At 45.3% G+C, this 20,379-nt stretch overlaps 1 protein-coding gene across 1 annotated transcript in view; it reads left to right on the forward strand.

Moving 5' to 3' along the window:
• Nucleotides 1-20,379, forward strand: part of MYH10 (myosin heavy chain 10) — a 114,485-nt gene that overhangs the window by 32,731 nt on the left and 61,375 nt on the right. Inside the window, exons 4-5 of the mRNA XM_028125035.2 lie at nucleotides 4,565-4,667; nucleotides 11,528-11,620. Coding sequence (XP_027980836.1) covers nucleotides 4,565-4,667; nucleotides 11,528-11,620 — 196 coding nt within the window. The remainder of the gene's footprint in view (nucleotides 1-4,564; nucleotides 4,668-11,527; nucleotides 11,621-20,379) is intronic.

Genomic DNA, 20,379 nt, shown 5'->3' on the forward strand with positions numbered 1-20,379 from the left:
GTTTTGGATTGCGCACCTCTTTGAGAAGCCACTGAGGGCCATAGACCTCTCTAGAAAACCGGAATACCTCCAGGCTAGAAACCCCTGATCTTCTGTGTCCCGATGTCCTGCAGGAGACGCAGGCTCCCTCCTGTGCCTTCTCATTGATCTCCCGCTTCCATCGCGCGGACCAGCATGGACCCCAGCAGCTTCTCCAGTGTAGAGCGCCTTCGTCAGTGGATCTGGGTTTGTTGGTGGAGACGAGATCAGAGCCTTTTCTCGTCCTGGCTCTGAGGTCTTGTTCTGTTGCTCTCCTCCCTGAGGATTCTCCTGACTCATTTTCTCAGGGAGATCTCTGTTGAGCTTTCCGTTGGGCTCCCTCGTGTCCAAACTGCTTTTATTTCTCTGCCTCTGTCTGGGACAGATGTGCCACTTCCTTTTTTAAAAATTGTTTCCAAGAACTCTAATTCTATGCCTTTGATCCTGCCGCCTCTTTCATATACACATTGGGGATTATCTTGTTTTTGGTTTTTTTTTTTTTTGTTTTTTTACTTCTGTTAATACCTTCATTCTCATCATACCTACTTACTAGCCCTATGTCATTTACCGAGAGCCTTTTGGCTGAGGGCAGCACTAGGCATCTTATGTGTGTGCTCCTGGGCCTCTGAATTCCTTAGTCTCTTACTGAAGAGAGTATAAACTGAAGCCCGGAGATCTGAGTCACTTGCCCAAAGCCCCAGAGCTAGAAAGCGGTGGACAGGATTTCGACCTAGGCAGGTCATCTTGACACCATAACCCACATTCTTAACCATTGACACAGGCGCTATAGATGCGTAAAGTAATTCGGGGCTCAGTAACCCCAATTACCTACCCCCTGAGCGGTGGGGGAACAGTTGAGTGGACAGTAATGGGTGATGTTCACTGGATGCTGGTGGTACGCCTCAGATGGCCCGTGTTCTTTCTTCACCACAGTCTTCTGTGTTTGCAGCTACTGTCCACGTTTTAAGACGGGGAATATGCAGTTCCCCATCTCCCCTCTTGGGAGCCCGCTAGTGATACCTGTCTTTGAAGCAGTGCCTTCTGTGTCCAAGTCCCCTTAGGCCTGAAATATACAGAAATGTAGCCGAGATTATAAGCATTGTTGAAGCAGCGCCTGGTGAGTTTGACGGAGGCGGAAAGACGCATGAAGGACACACTGAAGTGTGTTAGCGGAGAAACCTCAGAGGCACAACTAAGCAGAAAGGGAACAATCAGAACTGTTTTCGAGACAAGTCATCATCAGTCTAAATGAGAGGCTCATTTCTCCACGTAACAGAAAAATTATTTGTTTGAAGCCAACCGCCAACATCATGATTAGTCTTGAAACACTAAGTATTTTGAGTAAAGTTAACAAAACCGAGAAAAACCACCATCCTAGCTCTTGAGAAATTACGCCGGAATAAAAATCCGGATTCTCTCCGGGGACTCGGGGAGCTTCCTGCTGCCACTAGGAGCCCCTGTAGCTCTCTCCCTCGTTGGTGGTTTGCCTCAAATTCCACATTTGCACCTGTGCCCTGGTCCCTGGCAAAGACCTTTGCGTTCGGCTCTCCATCCACCTGATCATGGTGCCCCCGATTTCACTGGCCCGCTCTCCCTTTTCCGGAGGCTCTCCCCAGACCATTGTGTCTCCAGGGTGGTGTCCTCCGCTCCTCTCTGCCTCCCCCGCCCCCCACCTCGTTGCCTTAAAGGCCTTCCTCACATCCTGCACTCTCTTGTTTGTTTTTTTGTGGCTTATCTTCTCTCTTTTCTCCTGAACTTGAGCAAGGTTCAGGAGAAAAGGTTCACCCTCTGTCTCTTGTACTCAGGAGAATGACCAACACTTCGTGGTTGATTTGTAAGTATTTGTTGAGTGAATGCAATTACTACCTTATCCCAGCAGCAGTGGGGGCCAGGTAGAAAATATGAGGACGTTTATAGCAGGAATGAAATAGCTGAAATAAAAAATATAAAAAAGAGCCTAGGAATAAACTTAATAAAACATGTGCAGGACCTGTATTCATTTATTCAGCCCCTACTGTACTGGGCACTAGGATTTCAAAGACAAACACGGTCCTCGCTTGTTAACATAGAAAACACAAAATTTATCCGAGAGATAGAGATGAAGACCTCATCTCTCCTAAAAAAAAAAAAAAAAAAAAAAAGTACTTCAAAATGCCACCTCTTGTTTTTTTATTTGTGGGGCAAGAGATGGGGGAGTCCTAGCAGAACAAAATTATTTGAAGTTTATCTGAAAAATAAACTTCAGAGACTGCTTGTTTTTTTGGTTTGTTTGTTTAAAGAACAATGCTGGGTGCTTTGGTTAGTTCTTTTTTTGTTGTTGTTTGTTTTAGATTTTATTTATTTATTTGAATAAATAAGAGAGACAGCGAGAGCAGGAACACAAGCAAGGGGAGTGGGAGAGGGAGAAGCAGGCTTCCTGTGGAGCAGGGAGCTCGATGTGGGGCTCGAACCCAGGACCCTGGGATCATGACCTGAGCCGAAGGCAGACAGTTAACGACTGAGCCACCCAGTCGCCCCTCTGGTTAGTTATAGTTCAAAACTATTGCAATGTGGTTCTGGCCTTAGAATAAGCTGTATGTATAAGATAATAGTTCATATCACAGGATAATGAGCTTCCTTGTCAACCACTGATACTAGGATGTGGGCTGAATCATTTGGGGACAAAATTAGATTATATTTTTACCCCAGACTATAATTTTTTGATGGATTAAAGATTTCATTGTAAAAAATGAAACCATTAAAGTTCTGGAAGAAAATACAGATGGATTTAATAATAATAGATGTTATAAAAATGAGAACATAGATGGATATAATCTTGGTGCAGGAAAGGCCTTTTTAAGCACAAACAGTAGGCAGAAAACCCTTAAAAGAAAATTTGGTCTATTTGAGTACCTACGATTCAAAACTTCTAGATGGTAAAACACACAAGGGGACTATTTTTCATATAACAATGGATGGTGGTTAAGGTGCTTATAAACCAGTAAGTGGGTTGTTCCTAGAATGATCAAGTCTTGTAGCTAGAAAGGCTCTAATAACAATTCCTACTTCGTACAGATGGTGGCATGAGGGCCCGTAGAAGATAGTTTCCTTTCTCAGAGCCATACGACTAGTTGGTCAGTTGGCTTCCTTTGCCCAAACCCTCTGCAGTTGACATTGTAGGTATCTGGGTGCAGAGAATTAAGATAATGGAAGCAGTAAACCTGAAAAATTTAGGCTGTGGGCAGTTCATAGTACAATTCTGAGTATACTTCCAAGGAAGGGTCAGAGCTTACTAGAAAAATTAGGCTTTCAAGCCTTGGATAAAACAAACATAGAGGATTATTAGCCAGCCATGTGTATGATAATAATTTTGGGTTTCTGGTGCTTTTCTTCTGTTTTCTGGGGTTTTTTGTTTTTGTGGTTTTTTTCCTGGGGCTTTTTTTTTTTAATGGAAAATCTAATTAGATATTAACGTTTTTCTTTTATTCCAAATTGAGGTTTTTCTTGATTGTGAGGACAGGTTCGCTTTTATCAGATCTTAGGGTGCCTTAAGTATTTGAACAGAAAGGCCATAACTTAGGTATCCCTGTGCCTAGCAGCTTACCTGAATTTCAAGATTAGTCCTTGAGTAGAAATAAAAAGCAGACTTTGAAATGTGCCGGCCTTGTTTTTAAACATAAAGCATATAAAGCAGTGGCATTTGTCCCAGTTCATAACAAAAGTCATAGTGTTCCTTTTCTCTACAAATTGCATACTGGCTCCGGGTGGACTGCACAAGGTTACATGGATTAAAAAGAAGCGGACACAAACAAACACAAATGCACAGTAAACTCAAACATAAATGCACAGTAAACACAAACATACAGATGCACAGTAAACTCAAACACAAATGCACTGTAAACTCAAACACAAATGCACAGTGAACACAAATGCACAATAAACTCAAACACAAATCACAGTAAACACTTGCACAGGGTCCTGCTCCCTGCCTCGGGGAGGCTGGGTTATGAAGCCCGCAGTCCGCTGGAGGAGGTTTGATGAGGTGTGTACAAGCTTCCGTGTCAGTAGCGTGGGGGAAGGAACAATTGTCAGCTGGTTTGGGGGGGATGCGCTGAGAAAACTTTGCCTGGACTTGAAGTTGAGCATCAGTGGGCATCCCAGAGTCCTTTCAGCGTCTTCAGATTCAATCATCTTCACTCTTTCAGGACTCCTGTTTCCAGTTTTGGCTGGGTTTCTGGAGCCGGGGAATTGTTTTCATGAACTTTTATAATAAACGTCACTTCTCTGGTGGAACCCCCAAACTCCAAGAAAAAAACAGCGTTAGTGTTGTGAACCCTATCCTGTGTCTTACTGGCATCTTCCGAAAAAAAAAAAAGTTTGGGTTAATTTAATACCATTTAAAAAAATAATAATTTTCTAACTTCTGCTGGTAAGTTTTTTCCCTACTTACACTTTTTTTTACTTTCTACCAAGTCTTGTTCCAACTCCATTTAATTTCGTCAGTTGTAATTTGGGAATGTGTGTGCTCTGCTTTCTTCAAGGCTTCCTGTGCTACTGTCTCTTTCAGGGGTGAATCGGGTGCTGGGAAGACAGAAAATACTAAGAAAGTCATTCAGTACCTTGCTCACGTTGCTTCTTCGCATAAAGGACGGAAGGACCATAATATTCCTGTAAGTTTTCCTTCTGTTGTTTGTTTACGTCTCAGGCTTACTCTTTTGTAATTTCAGAAACAAGCCTCAGGAAGCACAGCATACTGCTGGAACTCACAGCTCCCTTGTCTGCTCCCACCCCCACCCAGAAACTTCCTCCGCTCAGGAGGGAGCAAGTTGATCAGGAAATTGCTATTAACTAGGTATTCGCACAGGCCAACTGAAATTAACGGTTATAGCTTGAAGCCTGATTCCTCACAAAGCTTCGGGAAGAACTGTTAACAATTGATGAGCAGTGCTTATGAAGAATTCTTATTTCCACCGAAGGAAGGTCCTCAGGTATCTTTAGCGGTTCTTCCTGAAAGCAGACCACAGCCTCTTGCTACTGCCCACACAGCTTGAGGCAGGGATAGAAATTTGGGCACCGTTGATGATAAGAACAGTAGAGTCCATTATCCTTAATCTATAGATCTGCAGGAGTGGTAGGTGACCCAGCCACAACCTGCTTTCACAGTTCTGAGCTGCACGTTGACCTGGTGCTTTGGATGTGGCTCCCTGCTCAGGGAAAGACCCAAACTCGCTAACGTTTGCGTTTATCTGTTTGTAACAAACAGCAGGAATCGCCTAAACCAGTGAAACATCAGGCAAGTGCTTTTCTTTATGCTTCTTAGTCTTGAATGCTTGCACTAATTTCTGTCTCTAGATTGAGTGTCTGTTAGAAGCAAATACAGTTAGTCCTGAGTGACATCCCTTGTGAAAACTTAATTTTGGAAATTTGTCGCTTAAGAGACGTATTCTTTTGCAAGCAGCATGCCTCTTGCTTTAAATTTGTTTTCTAGATGAGTTTTAATATTTATTTACCCTTTTATCATGACATTGAATCACATGTTTATGAAGCCTGAACCCTCAGGGTTTCGAATGTCAAAAGAGCAGGTGGAATTATTTCGATTCCTCTTAAATACACAGAAGACCAGCTTTGTGCCGGACGTTAAATTTTGAGTCTGGGGCTGCAACTTGAAAAGTACCTTTTGGGTTAACACATTTCTAATCTGTTAACGTTTTATGGTCCGCATGTGTTTTAGCCTTAAAGGCCTTAATGATTTAATGTATAAAGTTAGCATTTTCTTTATCCAGGGCAGGTAGTGGAGTTTTCTTCCTGATTAGAGAATGCCCCCCCTGCTGGCTCCCCAGAGCACAGCAGCGGACCGCCCACCGGCCAGAGAGCGTTTCCTGCTACCCAGGAAGAGAGGAAGGGCAGCGCCAAGCCAGATGCCTCAGACAGAAAGGGACGTCTGTCCTGCACTTAACCCTTTCCCCGGCACTGGAAAGGTTTCAGTCTGTCTTCCACAAGCGCAGTGATTTCGAGCGAATACATTTATGTTTGTTTATATTTATTAATATAAAGAAATGATCATAAGTATCTACAGGAAGAGTCCTAGATACCAGGATTTTTCAGATAGCTTTCTTAAAATTCTTAAGTTGTTGGACAGCAAAGCTGTCCTCTGCCTATGAGGGCCTGTGATGTTCTTTTGCTCCTGCTCCTTTAGCTGTAGGGCAGATCACTCATCCAAATTGGAAAGGTTAATGAAATAATTGTTATCCGAGAGGATACTTAGAGGCTTTTTGGCCAGTTACAGAAGGAACCCCTAGACCAGAAATTAGCTCTTCTTTGTGCCCTAGAGGTACACGCTAAAATGACCTTTAAATGTGTACTTAGGTCACTCGTGAAACGGTGTGAAATAATTAACAGACAGATTTGGATTTTCCAAATCCACGATGTGGAATTACGTACATCGTTATCACTAACATTTTGTTTCGATGTCATTTTAAACTACAGCGTGGATCCCCATTGTGTGTGAGTCGCATGCCGACCCCGAGGTTTGCCTTTGGGTCTTCGGGTCGCAGGAGTCCCTGGGGAGCGGGTTTTGCCATGCTTCCCTGCGTCGTCGGTGTGCATGTCTCGCTGCATGAACTCACGGCCCGGAAGCTGCGGTGCTGCTTTTCCCCACGTTTCTTTTCACAGTCGTCTAGTCTAGTGCCGGCTATGCATGTTTCTAGAAACCTGAGAAGAGCACCTGTTCTCAACTTGGCTTCCCCAGCCCGCTTGAGGGATAGGCGGGTACCCCTGAGTGGTAGTGACCCCGGAGGGGGTCATGTCGAGAAATTCCGTCTCTGCCCACACTCCCTCCCCATTCCCAGGGACTCCCTCACCCCGTTCTGAGAAGGACCGCCATAAAGCAGTTGTTACGTCGCAAGTCTGTACTCGGCACAGTGCTTCCTTTGGTTTCACATCCCTAGGTTGTGAATTTACATTGAACTCTATGGGGAAAACTCGCTCAAGGTCCCAGGAACCGTTTGGATACGTTTCTGGCGTTTTGTCACCAGACGGTCGCATGAAGCATCAGGACAATGGGGGAGGCATTTCTAGGCTCCTTTGTTTCTTTGCTCATTCTTTTTTTTTTTTTAAACAGCTTTATTAAGGTTTAATTCACATGCCATCAAATTCACGCATTCCTACAGTCCAAGCATCGTTGTTTTTTAGTACATTGAGTTACGCAGTCATCCCTGCGGTAAACTTGAGGACCTTCTCATCACCCCAAAAAGAAACCCATTAGGCATCCCCTTCCACGTCCCTCCAGCCTCCGGAAACCATTCATCTATTTTCTGTCTCTACGAATTTGTCCATTGTGCGTATTTTCTATGAATGGAACCCTAGAGAATGTGGCTGTCTAGACCGTTCTTCCCCTCAGCATGATGTTTGCACAGTTTATCCGTGGCGTGGCGTGTATAATTATTCCATTCCTTTCCCTGGCCGAATGGTACTCCGTTCTACTAAATCTATTAAATCGGCCACGTTTCGTTTATCCATTCGTCAACTGATAGGCATTTGGATTGTTTCCATTTGGGGGCCACTTTGAGTAATGCCTCAGTGAACATTTGTGTGCAAGTGTTTGTGCGGACCTGTGTTTCCCACCCTCCGGGGTGTGTGCCTGCGAGTGGCATTGCTGGGGCGTGGTAGTGTTCTGTTTCACATTCTGAGGGCCCACCCCGCTGATTTTCAGAGCGACGGTGCCATTCTGCACGCCCTCCCCCCCGAAATTTACGAGGATGCCGATTTCCCCATCTCGTCGCCATGTTTGTCTTCCTTGCTCTATTTGAGCCATCCCCTCAGGACTTTGTGCTGGCCTTTAAAACTTAATCCTCATTATGGAAATACAAACAAGTATAAATCAGTTTTCAAGATGAAGGTCACAGTATTTAAGCAGTAAATGATAAGCATTGACCTGTAAACATATGGCGTACTCCTTCTAATGGAGCTAAGTCTTAACTTGGCTTTGTCCCCCAGGCTCCTGGAAGTGGTTTGGGTGACACGCTCCCTCACCGTAGATTGCTGTCACGGACCCTCAAAGTCTGGCAGAGTCCAGGGCCACTCGAGAGTCTGAACCCAGGCCAAATTCAGAGCAGATCTGCAAACAGCTGATTTCTAAAACGTGACCTTCCCCTAAGAATGACTCTCCTTCAGGCCAGCCCACCAGCCCAACCCACTTTCGACTCATCCACATCTGGATGGCAGCTTCAGGATGACTTCCTATCTACTGGTTTAAACCGCCTTGAACTAAGATAGGCTGGTGACAGATCGCATGTAGCAAGTACAGAAAAGAGGGCCTGCCAGTGGAGATTAAGTCTGGTTCTCGGTACGGTTGACGAGTGGCTGCCACCGATTTTCAGCCCTCTTGTGGGCAGTGGGAACACCTGCAGCTCTACCCAGCCAGGCCTGCAAAGCCCAGCACGATCCCAGCCCATGTCCCATTGCTGGCTGAACTGGAGGTTTACCAATTTCAAATTCCTCTTATATCTGTCATATAGCAAGTATATATTAATATGCTATACAATAAACACAAGGGTATGGTTTTCATTACGACTGGTAATCCTTAAAAGCGTCGTATAATTCTAAATATTTAGAATGTTAAAAATAATTTCAATACCTAATACTAATTTCCCCCCTACTTTCCCAAAAGACATTTCTTGTTGTCCTATAGGATAGAAACAGGGGACATCACCTGATTCTAGTGGAAAGGTTAGCGCTCAGTCACTGTCCCCTGAGGGTTTATAAATGACTTCATAATTTGGTTGAGTGATGTTAGCGCTGTTCAATCAAAATGTGAAATTGTACAACACCAAAACGGTCAAATTTCATGGTAATTCCTTCATTTAAGACCTTTTTTGTGTGTTTTCTTTTTTCTTTTTTTTTTTTTTAAGATTTGATTTATTTATTTGACAGAGACACAGCGAGAGAGGGAACACAAGCAGGGGGAGTGGGAGAGGGAGAAGCAGGCCTCCCGCGGAGCAGGGAGCCCGATGCGGGGCTCGATCCCAGGAACCTGGGATCATGACCGGAGCCAAAGGCAGATGCTTAACCAACTGAGCCACCCAGGCGCCCCTTTTTGTGTGTTTTCTGATGTTGGCTTTGTGTCGAGCTTTTTGTGATTCGTTTTTGAGTTACTGAGATCCTTACCTGGTCTCTGTGATGTCACCAGTCCGTTAGGAGGAAAGTAATACACGACCCTATTAACATAGTTGCCCCAACAGCAGAGGCCTGGGAGTGCCCCAGTCGGCAGGTCCCATGGTGACAGCGAGGACCCTTCGCCCAATACCTACTGCTGCCTTTGACTCACCACCAGCCCCGCCCCAAACACTACTAGCACATTTCGGGACCTCTGACTGTACATTGCTTCAGCAGACACTCACGGGGCATCCTTCTGACCTCACACTGACTGAGCGAGGTCCAGGGGATACAACCAGTTATTCCAGGCGGGCAGAAGAAAGAACAGAATCAGATCACACACATAAGCACACCCATGTACACTTAAAGAAGCAAAGAATCCTTGTAGCCATGTCTAGGAAATATTAAAATGGGGTACGCAATATACATTTTATCTCCCAAGTTAGGAAAACATTTGAGAGGTAAAGTATTCAAGTATTTTTATTGTGATTGGATAGGATGATGGTGTGTAATTTTAAGGACTCTACATTCCTTGATCTAACAGTTGATGTTTAGTGTAAAGGTAATGCCCCATTTATGAAAATTCAGTGTTTTTCTGACAGGTTCTGTATTGTGATCACACAGACTGAGTGAGGTAAGAATAATTCTAGAGCCTAATTTTTGCAGAGCTAGACACTAAGGGCTTTGTAAGGTGTTGGTCATGGCCACACTGATGGAGGCGAGTGCTGATCTCCAGGGGAAAGGCCCTCCATTAGTACAGAATGATAACTGACATTCTTTTTTTTTTTTTAAGATTTTATTTAATTTGAGGGAGGGAGAGAGAGAGGGAGTGTGGGGGGCAGGCGACAGAGGGAGAGGAGAGAAACTTAAGCAGGCTCCCCACTGAACAGGGAGCACAATGCAGGGCTTGATCCCAGGACCCCGGGATCATGACCTGAGCTAAAGTCAGATGCCCTGATAACTACCATTCTTTAATGATACCTCTCAGTTGTTAAAATTGGTTAGCAGGATATCATGTTTAAGAAATCTGGGCAGTGGGGCGCCTGGCTGCCTCAGCTGGTTGAGCGTCTGCCTTCGGCTCAGGTCATGATCCCGGCGTCCTGGGATCGAGCCCCGCATCGGGCTCCCTGCTCGGCGGGAAGCCTTCTTCTCCCTCTCCGACTCCCCCTGCTTGTGTTCCCTCTCTTGCTGTGCCTCTCTCTGTCAAATAAATAAAATCTTAAAAAAAAAAAAAAAATCTCAAAGGAAGGTCTTTTTATCCCTCTTTTGCTCAGGGTGGTTTATAATCCTTTCTTTGGGTCTAGAATACCGTGGTATCTTAAAACACAGGGGTAAGATCTGTGTTTGCAAAACGCGGATTTCTCTAAGCCTGACAGTATAATTCTAACATGATGTCCTGGGAACACAGCGTCACTTTCTCGTGCTTTTTTGTGGCCAGAACTAGCATCAGGCCTCTCCTACAGCTTCCTATCACATGTCATCATCAAAGGCACATATTAATATTCTTACATCTTTTGTTTGTAAAAATCTGTCGTGTAGCCTAATTTGCACATGATTAAAGACACAGAGTCAAGCATAGAGTCTATCACAGACTCTCTACTTAGCCTTTTAAATCTGAGCAGAAGTCCGCAGCAGCATGCTCCCATCTCTGTCCCTTCTGAAAGTGGAGGTGAGGATGTTGCTCTCTCTGCCTCGTTAAGATACTGGGTGAAGCCCTTGGAAAAATGGCACGTCTTCCAACAGTCTCAAGGTTATTGTTTTTTTTTTTAAGATTCTATTTATTTATTAGAGAGAGAGAGCAGGGTGGGGGGAGCGACAGGCAGAGGGAAAAGGAGGCTCCCCGCTGAGCAAGAAGCCCAATGTGGGACTCGATCCCAGGAGCTTGGGATCATGACCTGAGCCGAAGGCAGACGCTTAACCCACTGAGCCACCCAGGCGCCCCTAGTGGTTATTATTAGAATTGGCTGCCTGAACTCACTGGAACAGAGTAGAAATAAACAGAAGTGTAAGTATTAATATGTTCTTCATCGCAGCATCCTGCTAGATTTCATTTCATGAAAACCCATTTGTTTTATTTTCAAAGTTCTCCACCTATATTATGTGCCCTGCCCTCAGAGTTCTCTCCTGTGCCCAATGTGACCTTTCCTTCTGATCACTTTATAAATGCTAATTGTTTTCCTTTAGCAGAGCCTCATGGGACCAAGAATAAAGCCAAGAAGGTTACGGGGTGGCACACAAAATGAAAACACGGAGGAAGAGAGGACGAGTTTTGTTTTGTATTTTCCCCCCGAGGACTGGAGTAAAGACATGAGATTAACGTACATCTGCTTTGTGTGTGTGTGTGTGTGTGTGTGTGTGTGTGTGTAATGTCTTTTAGGGAGAACTTGAACGGCAGCTTTTGCAAGCAAATCCAATTCTGGAATCATTTGGAAATGCGAAGACTGTGAAAAATGATAATTCATCTCGCTTCGTAAGTTTGAAAGCACCAGAAACTTTTCATTTCTCCCATGTCTAGTAAATGTCTGCTGTGGTTATGCAGCCAGAATACTTCTCTTCCTGGATTTTAGGGAGAGGCTAATAGATGTAGGATAGAGCAGTAGAAACGTGATGAGTCTCATGTAATTTTAAATTTTAAGTTTTCTGGTAGTTGCATTTTAAAAAGGAAAAAAATGTGAAAGTGATTATAATGATGTAGTTACTGTATATAATTATACCGTACGGGTAGATGACTACGTCTTCGGGGCTGATCTGTAATACTTATTGCGGGCCCAGTGTGGTGATGAAGTGAGATGTGCATGGAGGACTTAGCACACAGCACCACTGGGAGTGTCCGTGCTCCACAAACAGAGTTGGTATTCAATGTAGTCACTTGTCCTGTTCATACTCCCTGTTTCTCTGGGATACGGACGTCAGAATAATGGGTCAGTACTGTGCCTTCTCTGTAAAAATTCTTCTCAGCTGTTGGGCTTTGTCAGTTCTGGAGAGCTTCCCTCTCTCCGTCCGTTGGACCATCTATCCCAGAGTGCCTGAGGCTGTCCTCCTAGGTGTTGGCCAGATGGGGCCTTCTTGCAGGAACCCTGCGCTCCCCGTCCAGCTACTCGTCGACACGTCGGTGGCAGATCTCCTCTAGAACCATATGCAGCAAAAGGGGGCCCACCCCGCCGTCCATCTTTCGCCCTGGATTATAGTCCTCCAGATGCGATAACTATTTCCACAGTGAGATTGAAGAGGGTCTTCGATTTCAGTTATTTCTGCTTAAATCGTTGAGAGTTAATTCTCTGTTTTTCCTTCCTCCTGATATTAGAAGTATTTGTAGAAGACGAGACACTTCTGTTCTGATGACTCCTTGATGGGTAGTTTTGGGGGAATCTAGTACCATTGGGCCGTACGGTTTTACTCTGAGAATGTAAAGTCATGGCGTTCACATTGACTTTCTGACCTCACAGAATGGGTGATTAGTGGAAGTTACCAGATACAGGCTCACAGAGGACCTGGTGAACCCAAAGGTAGCCAGATAACCCTCTGAGTCTGCCAGGGCCGCCGTAAAGAGCGCCCCAGACTGGGGGCCCTAAACAGTAGAGCTTGATTTTCTCACTCTTGGAGGCTGGAAGTGCAAGACCAGGGTCGCGGCAGGGTCGGTTTCTTCTGTGGCCTCTCTCCTTGGCTTGTAGACTGCCACATGGGCCTCCCTCTGCATGCGCCTGTGTCCTGTTCTCTTCTTGTAAGGACACCAGTCATGTGGGACTAGGGCCCTAGTGACCTCGTTTTAACTTAATTATCTTTCTGGAGACCGTGTCTCCAAATATAGTCATGTTCTGAGGCACTGGGGCTTAGAACTTTGACATAAGAATTTGGGGTGGGACGTGACTCGGCCCATGGCACCCTCAGAGGTAGTTTAAGTTACAAGAGGTCCTCCAAGTTATGCATGAGATAGGGATCTATTGGTTTGGAATATTGCTTATTCCTAGTAAGATAAATTTTGAAGATTCATTTAACCCAAGTTCATTAGGTAATTATGTTAGCTCTTTACGTACAGAGTGGGATAACAAATGTATCTGTGTCAGGATGAAGCGTGGCCGTGACTTTGGGGTTTATAAAAGAACTGTGGACGCTAAACTTTGTTGGTAGAGTTTTTACCATCCCCTGGATCATCAGCATTGAGCCTGAGCCACATTTTAAATCTTAAATTCTTGCCACTGAAAGCCCTGTGTTTAGTGGCAGTGTCATGGGATTGAAGACATGGTGAGCTACCACCTTTGGTATGTGAATCTCCGTGAAGATTTACAAGGATTCCTGAGTGGAAAGTGTTCTCTTTTACCACATAAATCAAGTTACCAGTCTATTCCAATTCCCCCTGCCCCGAACCACACTTGAAATTCAGGAGAAACCATTTTGTGATGGTCTCCTCTTTGCCCGGCAAAGTTAAATTGCTGCCAACGAGTCCTTTGTGTCCTTTGGTAAAGAAGGTAGTGAGTCGGTTCCTTAGTGGTCAGGATCCGTCTACCTGCCAGCGATTTTGTGTTTGGGACAGGTGGACGTATAATTCCGTATTGGTTCCCTGTTGCTATGTAACAAATTGCCCTACGCCTAGTGACTTGAAACCTCTATCACCTCAGTGTGTCTGTGTGATGGGTGGTTCTGACTCAGGGTCTCTCATGAAGGTGTCGCTAAAGTGGCGTTGGCTGGGGCTGCAGTCCTCAGAAGGCTTGATGAGGCTGGAGGATCTTCTTCTGAGCTGACTCGGGCAACTTTTGTTGGGAATCCTTGGTTCCTCACCTCAAAGGCCTCTTTGGAGAGATGCCCGCTCATGACATGGCAGCTGGTGTTTCCCCAGAGCAGGTGATCCAAGAGAGCAAGACAGAAGCCACACGGTGTTCTTTATGACCTTGGAAGTCACATACCAACCCTTTGATGTATTTTACTGATCACACAGACCATCCCTGATACACTGTTGGGGAGGGGACTGCACAAATGCACTGTGACAGCAACACCAGATGTTGGGGATTACTGGCGCCATCTTGGAAGTTGGCTACCACATATTGTTAGATTTCCATATTGACAGATGTAGGCTATGATCTGTAATTTGCATTACTGGAGCTCAGTGGCTCTCAGTTGGAAACCCAAAAAACCAAACCTTTTGGTAGTGTCTGGAGGCATTTTTGGTTATTTGGTTCGCGTGATGGGTAGTGGTGTGCCTCCAGCATCTAGTGGGTAGAGGCGAGGGATGCTGCTAACATCCAAGAATTATGCGGCCAAAAACGTCAGTTATGTCGAGGTTGAGGAACCCCGGTCCAGCTTGTTTCTTTAAATTGGAGTCTAAATCAAGGTAATCACTTTCTGAAATTTATTTGCAAAGTAATTACTTTACACGAGTCTCCTTCAAGCTTATTATTTACGCATCCTATTCCCAAGGTTGATATAAATAATTCTGGTAGGAACTCGTGTTACATCCCACTGGCAGGAAGAATTTCTTAGTTTTCTAGCAGAATCGATTCCAGCAAGGATCATCCATCTAATCTAAATCCTCGATAAACCCAGTTTCAGCTGGAAGCCACCTCCCAAAGCACTTGGATTATAATCTGGATTATAGTGCTCCTGGATTATAATCTGGATGTAAACTCAGTCTAACCTATTAAAAGCGAGTTTTTTTTAGGAAAAGACGATTTTTCACTAGAGGCAGTGTTCTCACACACAGCTAGTCGTTCATTGCGAAACAAAGGTGTGTTTACATTGTTGGCTTTGGGCTGTAATTCCTAGAAAGTCAACTTTGTATTATCGCCATACAGGATTTTTTCAAAGAAACAGCAGTAGCTAGCTACTAACCCATCTTAAGGCATTAAATGCACAAAGCCACAACAAGTAGTTGATTTTAGTGGTTCCGTGAAAAACGGTGAAATATTGGTTGCTCTGGGGGACAGGAGCTCAGTCAGCTGCGGGCATCCCTTTGGCAAGTCCCTGTGGGCGTGGTCAATGCTTTGTTTCTCGGGCGTTCGAGGGTAGCAGGTGTGGGCTCATCTTTCAGTCACATCTTCTAGAATTTGGATTTTGCTGTTGGGCCCTTCAATTAATTATTTGGCTCCTGTCCTTTGCCAGGCACTGTGGTATTCACATGTTCTTTCCGTTTGGATGTCTTAATAGAGCTCTCAGATTTCACATGTTCCAACTGGAACCTTTTCTATTCGAAATCTGTTCTTAGGTCTTCTGTCAGGACGTGGTCCCTGCAGATCACCCAGTTGCGTATGCATGAAACAAAATAAACCCACAAAAACCCAGAAAAATAAAATAAGACTCCTCCTGGCGTCAACCTCTCCTCTTGGCCTGTGTGCAGACCGGAGCGAATCCTGTCGGCCATGCTTCTGGAACGCATCTCAGATCTGTCCACAGTTCTCCTTCTGCCTCTTCTCAATACCCGATTGGTCTAAAGCCCTATCTGAGGTCATCCTCTGTCGCTCTCTGCACGGTGTCCTCTTGGCTTTGCTCACAGTCTGGGTGAGTGCCCCCCGTGTCCTGCTGGCACGTGACGTCTCTCCCCGTTGGGCCTGTCTCCCTGGTCTCCAGATCCTTAGTTCGTGGCACTGTGGCTCGAACGCGTAAGTATACAGTAGGCGCATATTCAGGCTACGGTGTGGTTGCCTACACAGCAAGAGTTCCCCAGCCTCTTGGAGCCTGCCTTCTTCTAGGTCTTACTTCGTTGTACAGCTGAGCTCAGAGGGCGTATTGCGCGGGCCAGGCCCTCTGGGAACAGAAGGTTTGGACGGGCCAGGCTTGGGGCCGGGAGTGGCGTCCCACGTCGTGCTGGAAGAGAAATGCAGTGCTGAGAAGCACGCCCCGTATACAGTGGAGCCACATGGAGTCGTTATGTGCAGCACGCAGGCTTGCAGTGAAAATACTCAAAACCATAAACTCCACAAGCTTTTAGAATCCATTTGTTTCCATTTCTTTGATCTGATATAGACGAATCATTTCCTGAAGAATATCTTTTCTTTCAAAGATGCTGGCATCTGGCTTGTGTTAAAGGGGATTCTTTGAGGAGAGCATTACCCTTATAAAAATAATCGTTCACAGTTCGCCCGTTCTGTTTATGGAGAAGCCAAACACATTCCAGCTGGAGGAGATTTATGTCAAATGAATCTCTTGTAATGGAACTTTTAAAACAGGGACTTCAATTTCTGACTTGTATCGGCAGATACATCTTCTCTCAGAAAGGTTTGGTACGAGTCACTCTCTGTATTTGTGCAGGTCTTTTTTATTTTCCCTCCAAACGGAATTGAGCCACTTTGGCAGTCCCCGACGCTAGGTGCCTTTTGGTAGGTGCTTAGCCTCAGTAGAGCGTGGTAAAGGCTCCGGTGCCCTCCCCAGCGCGGGGCTAGCAGCGTCCTGTGTCCTCACAGGCAGACACAAAAACAGCTTTGTAAGTAAATCGAACACAGTCCCTGCTCTGTCCCTTTGGTCCTCTCCCCGCTCCCACTGAAGACACCTGCGGGGGCACATGTGACCGTGTCCGAGTGTGGCCTGGTGCAGGACACCGGCGGCACCGATTCAGCCTGGAACCCGAGGCAGCCTTCCCGACGGCCCCCGTGGCCTCCGGGCCTTTCTGGAGTCTTAGCACCTTGTTCACACCAGACTGGGGGTGTCTGTGTCCTTCCAGTCCGTCCACGTTACCCCAGGAATCCTCGCATCCGTTATACTAAGTAACGAGACCACTTACTTACCCTGCTTTTACTAATGAGGGGAGCTTCTGGTACAGTTTGGAGGTGAGCACCGCCCTCTGGTCTCGGATTAAGTCCGGCTCGTTGCTCCCAGAGTGGGTTTTCCCTTTTAGGGCCAAAGCTGCCCCCAGAGTGGAGAGAACCACTGTAGTGGCGGGGACCCACACACGTACAGAGCATCCCCTTGATGCTGTGGGGTTTGAGGGTAGATTCCAGATACTCTGACGACTTTAATCGTCTGACCTGTGCGGAAATCCGACGTGGGGTGTGCAGCGTGATGCGAGTTTCTTCACGTAACGTTTGAAGACAGCCTGTTGGCAGAGGAGCACAGAGGGGCCTCCAGGGGCCCCTTCGGGTCGCCGTCAGCCAGAAGGTTCTATCGCTTGGAAATTATGGAGAGCTTTTTCTTGTGGTCAAAAGGTCAAAATCCAGTTGCAGTGTGTCACAGACTCCTGCCGTTCATTGTGGTCTTATTTTCCAAGAGCTTAGAGTAAACAGGTACAGAACCTCCCTTTAGTTACCATTTAGCTGGAAGCAGACGAACCTAAGCTGTAAGTTCACGCATCTCAAATGGCACTGCTTCTCGGAGTCTCCCTCCCTGTCCCTGTAGCACCTGTTGGTCCTTTGGAGGTTCCCTACCGCGATGTCCTCCAGGCCTCGAAAGGGCAGGGCCTCATGGGTCTGCTTCCATTTGGGGGGCATTAGGTCAGCCTTGCCCTCAAGGCCATGATCGTAGGATTTGTGTAAAGTGCTTACCAGCCACACGTCTCCCGGGCAGAGCGGGGTTTTCGGATCATGTTAGAGATTCCCCCCCCACCAAGAGCCCCATGCGCATTCTCGTTTCCCCTTGTTTTCCTAGCTCGGTGTGCAGTTTTCAAAATTGGAAAATTGGGTGAGTTCTTCACGAGTGCTCGTAGTACTGAACAGAAAATATAATGAAGTACTGATTTTTCGTGAATTATCCCCTTGTTTTCAATTTCAAAAGTCAGCGTTACTGCAGCATAATTTCCACATAATGTTCAAAATTTGTGGTGGCATCCCAATACTGACTACTCATTTTTTTGTACTCTAAGCAGATATTTATGCAATAAATGTAGGAATGGCATAAGAAGGAGCCTAGTGGGTAGGAAGCTGGGGGAGTGGACTGGACACCTTAGTAGAGGGTGTAGGCCAACGTGTAATCTGTTCATAGTAAATAGAAGGAACGGATGTTTAATTTTTTTTAATTGGCATTTATCTAAGGGGTCCTAAGATCTCTCCCTTGATTATTTATAAAAATTAGGCTGAATTATATCTTGCATCCAATAAAATTCACCCTTTTCAGTGTACAGTTAGACGGGGTTAGATGCATGCGTATCATACTGAGGCCAGCACCGTGGCCCGGAGAGTATTTCCTTTACTCCAGGAACCTCCCTTTCGCCTTCATGTTGTTGCCTCCTCCTTCCCCAGCCCTGGGAGCCACTGATCTGTTTTGTCTCGGTGGTCTGTTTTCTTGACCATGTCAGGTAAATGGAATCCTATTAACACATGGTGTTTTATGTCTAGTTTCTTTCATACCACATCGTGCTGTTTTGGGATCCATCCACGTTGTTGGGTGTATCACTGGCTTGTTCCTTTTTATTGCTCGGTAATATTCCACTGTGTGATTATACCACAGTTTCTTTCTTTCTTTTTTTTTTTTTTTTTTAAGTTTTATTTAGTTATCCGACAGAGAGAGTGAAAGAGGGAACACAAGCAGGGGGAGTTGGAGAGGGAGAAGCAGGCTTCCCGCCGAGCAGGGAGCCCGATGCGGGGCTCGATCCCAGGACCCCGGGATCATGACCTGAGCCGAAGGCAGACGCTCGGTGATTGAGCCACCCAGGCGTCCCTCTTACCACAGTTTCTTTATCTGTTCACCACTCAGTGGACATTTTCGGTTGTTTCCATCGGAGGGCCATTACAAATAAAGTGGCTTTGAACCTTCACTTCAGGTGTCGATGTGGACACGTGCTTTTGTTTCTCTTGGGTGACTACCTAGGAGTGAGATTGCTGGGGCATATGGTAACTTAGGTTTCACTTAATACGAAACCCCGCAGGCTTTTCCAAAGTGGCTGTGCTGTTTTGTATTCTTACCAGGGTTGTGGGAGAGTTCTAGCTGTTCTGTCTCATTGCTGGTCTTTTTTCAGAATGTTAGCCATTTTAGTGGGTATGTCCTGGTATCTCTTTATGCTCATTTTATTTTGCATTTCTCTAATAACTCATGACATTGAGCATCCTCTTATATACTACTGACTCTTTACATATCTTCTTTGATGAAATAATCTGTTTAGATATTTTACCCAATGTTTTTCTTGGGTTGTCTTGTTATTGAATTGTTCTTTATATATTCTGGGAATAAGTCTTTTCCCAGGTAGGTATTTGGTAGATATTCTCTGCTGGTCTGTGGTTTCTCTTTTCATTGTCTTCACAGTGTCTTTTGAAGAACAGAAGCTTTAGATCCTGATGAAATCCAGTTTATCAGGTTTTAGTTGATAAACTCTAAAGGTTCATGCTCTTTGCATTCTTTCTAAGAAGTCTTTTTCTACTTTAAGGTCATAAGGATTTTCTCCTGTTTTTTTTTTGTTTTGTTTTTGTTTTTTTAGAAGTTTATGGTTTTAGGGGCGCCTGGGTGGCTCCGTCGTTAAGCGTCTGCTTTCGGCTCAGGTCGTGACCCCAGGGTCCTGGGATCGAACCCCGCGTCGGGCTCCCTGCTCCGCGGGAGGCCTGCTTCTCCCTCTCCCACTCCCCCTGCTTGTGTTCCCTCTCTCGCTGTGTCTCTCTCTGTCAAATAAATAAAATCTTTAAAAAAAGAAAAAAAAAAGAAGTTTATGGTTTTAGCCCACGCTTCTAGGTTTAATCTCTTCGGAGTTAACTTTTTTATATGGTGTGAGGAAGGGTCTAGGTTCTTTTGGTTTTGTCTTACGTATTTTTCAGGCACCATTTTTTGGAAAGATTGGTCCTTTCTCTATTGAATTATCCGGGCACCTTTTGTTGAAAGATGAGTTGACTGTAGACGTGTGGTCTATTTCTGGACTCTCTTCTGATCCATTGATCTGTGTCTCTGTCCCCCCACCAACACCAGCCTGTCCTCATAAACTTAGAGCTTTTTGAAATCGAGTAGTGCAAGTCCTTGAGGCTCTGCTCCTCTTCCTCAACATCGCTGTGACCTTTTAGGTTCTTTCCATTTTCCTGTAAGTCTCGGAATCAGCTTGTCCGTTTCCCCAAGGAAAGCCCTCCAGTCCCTTGACCGTCTGCATGAGGAGCGAGCATTGAAGTCGTGGAATAAACCATCTGTTGCCATTCGTCAGTTTTCTTTGTTCTGCAAAGGGTTTAATTTGTGAGCTACTTGCTTTTATTTTTGCCTTCTCATTTTTACAATCACTTTACCAGTTTTGGTATTCAGTATTATGGTAACTTTATGAAATGAGTTATGAAATAATCACTATTTTCTGTGTCCTTAGAACAGTTATGTGTAAAAAAAAAAAAAGAAGTTATGTGCAGT

This window comes from Eumetopias jubatus, unplaced genomic scaffold (genome assembly GCF_037043125.1).
Source record: "Eumetopias jubatus isolate StellerSeaLion01/CBP00866 unplaced genomic scaffold, mEumJub1_p1.0 scaffold_10, whole genome shotgun sequence".
Classification (NCBI taxonomy): Eukaryota; Metazoa; Chordata; class Mammalia; order Carnivora; family Otariidae; genus Eumetopias; species Eumetopias jubatus.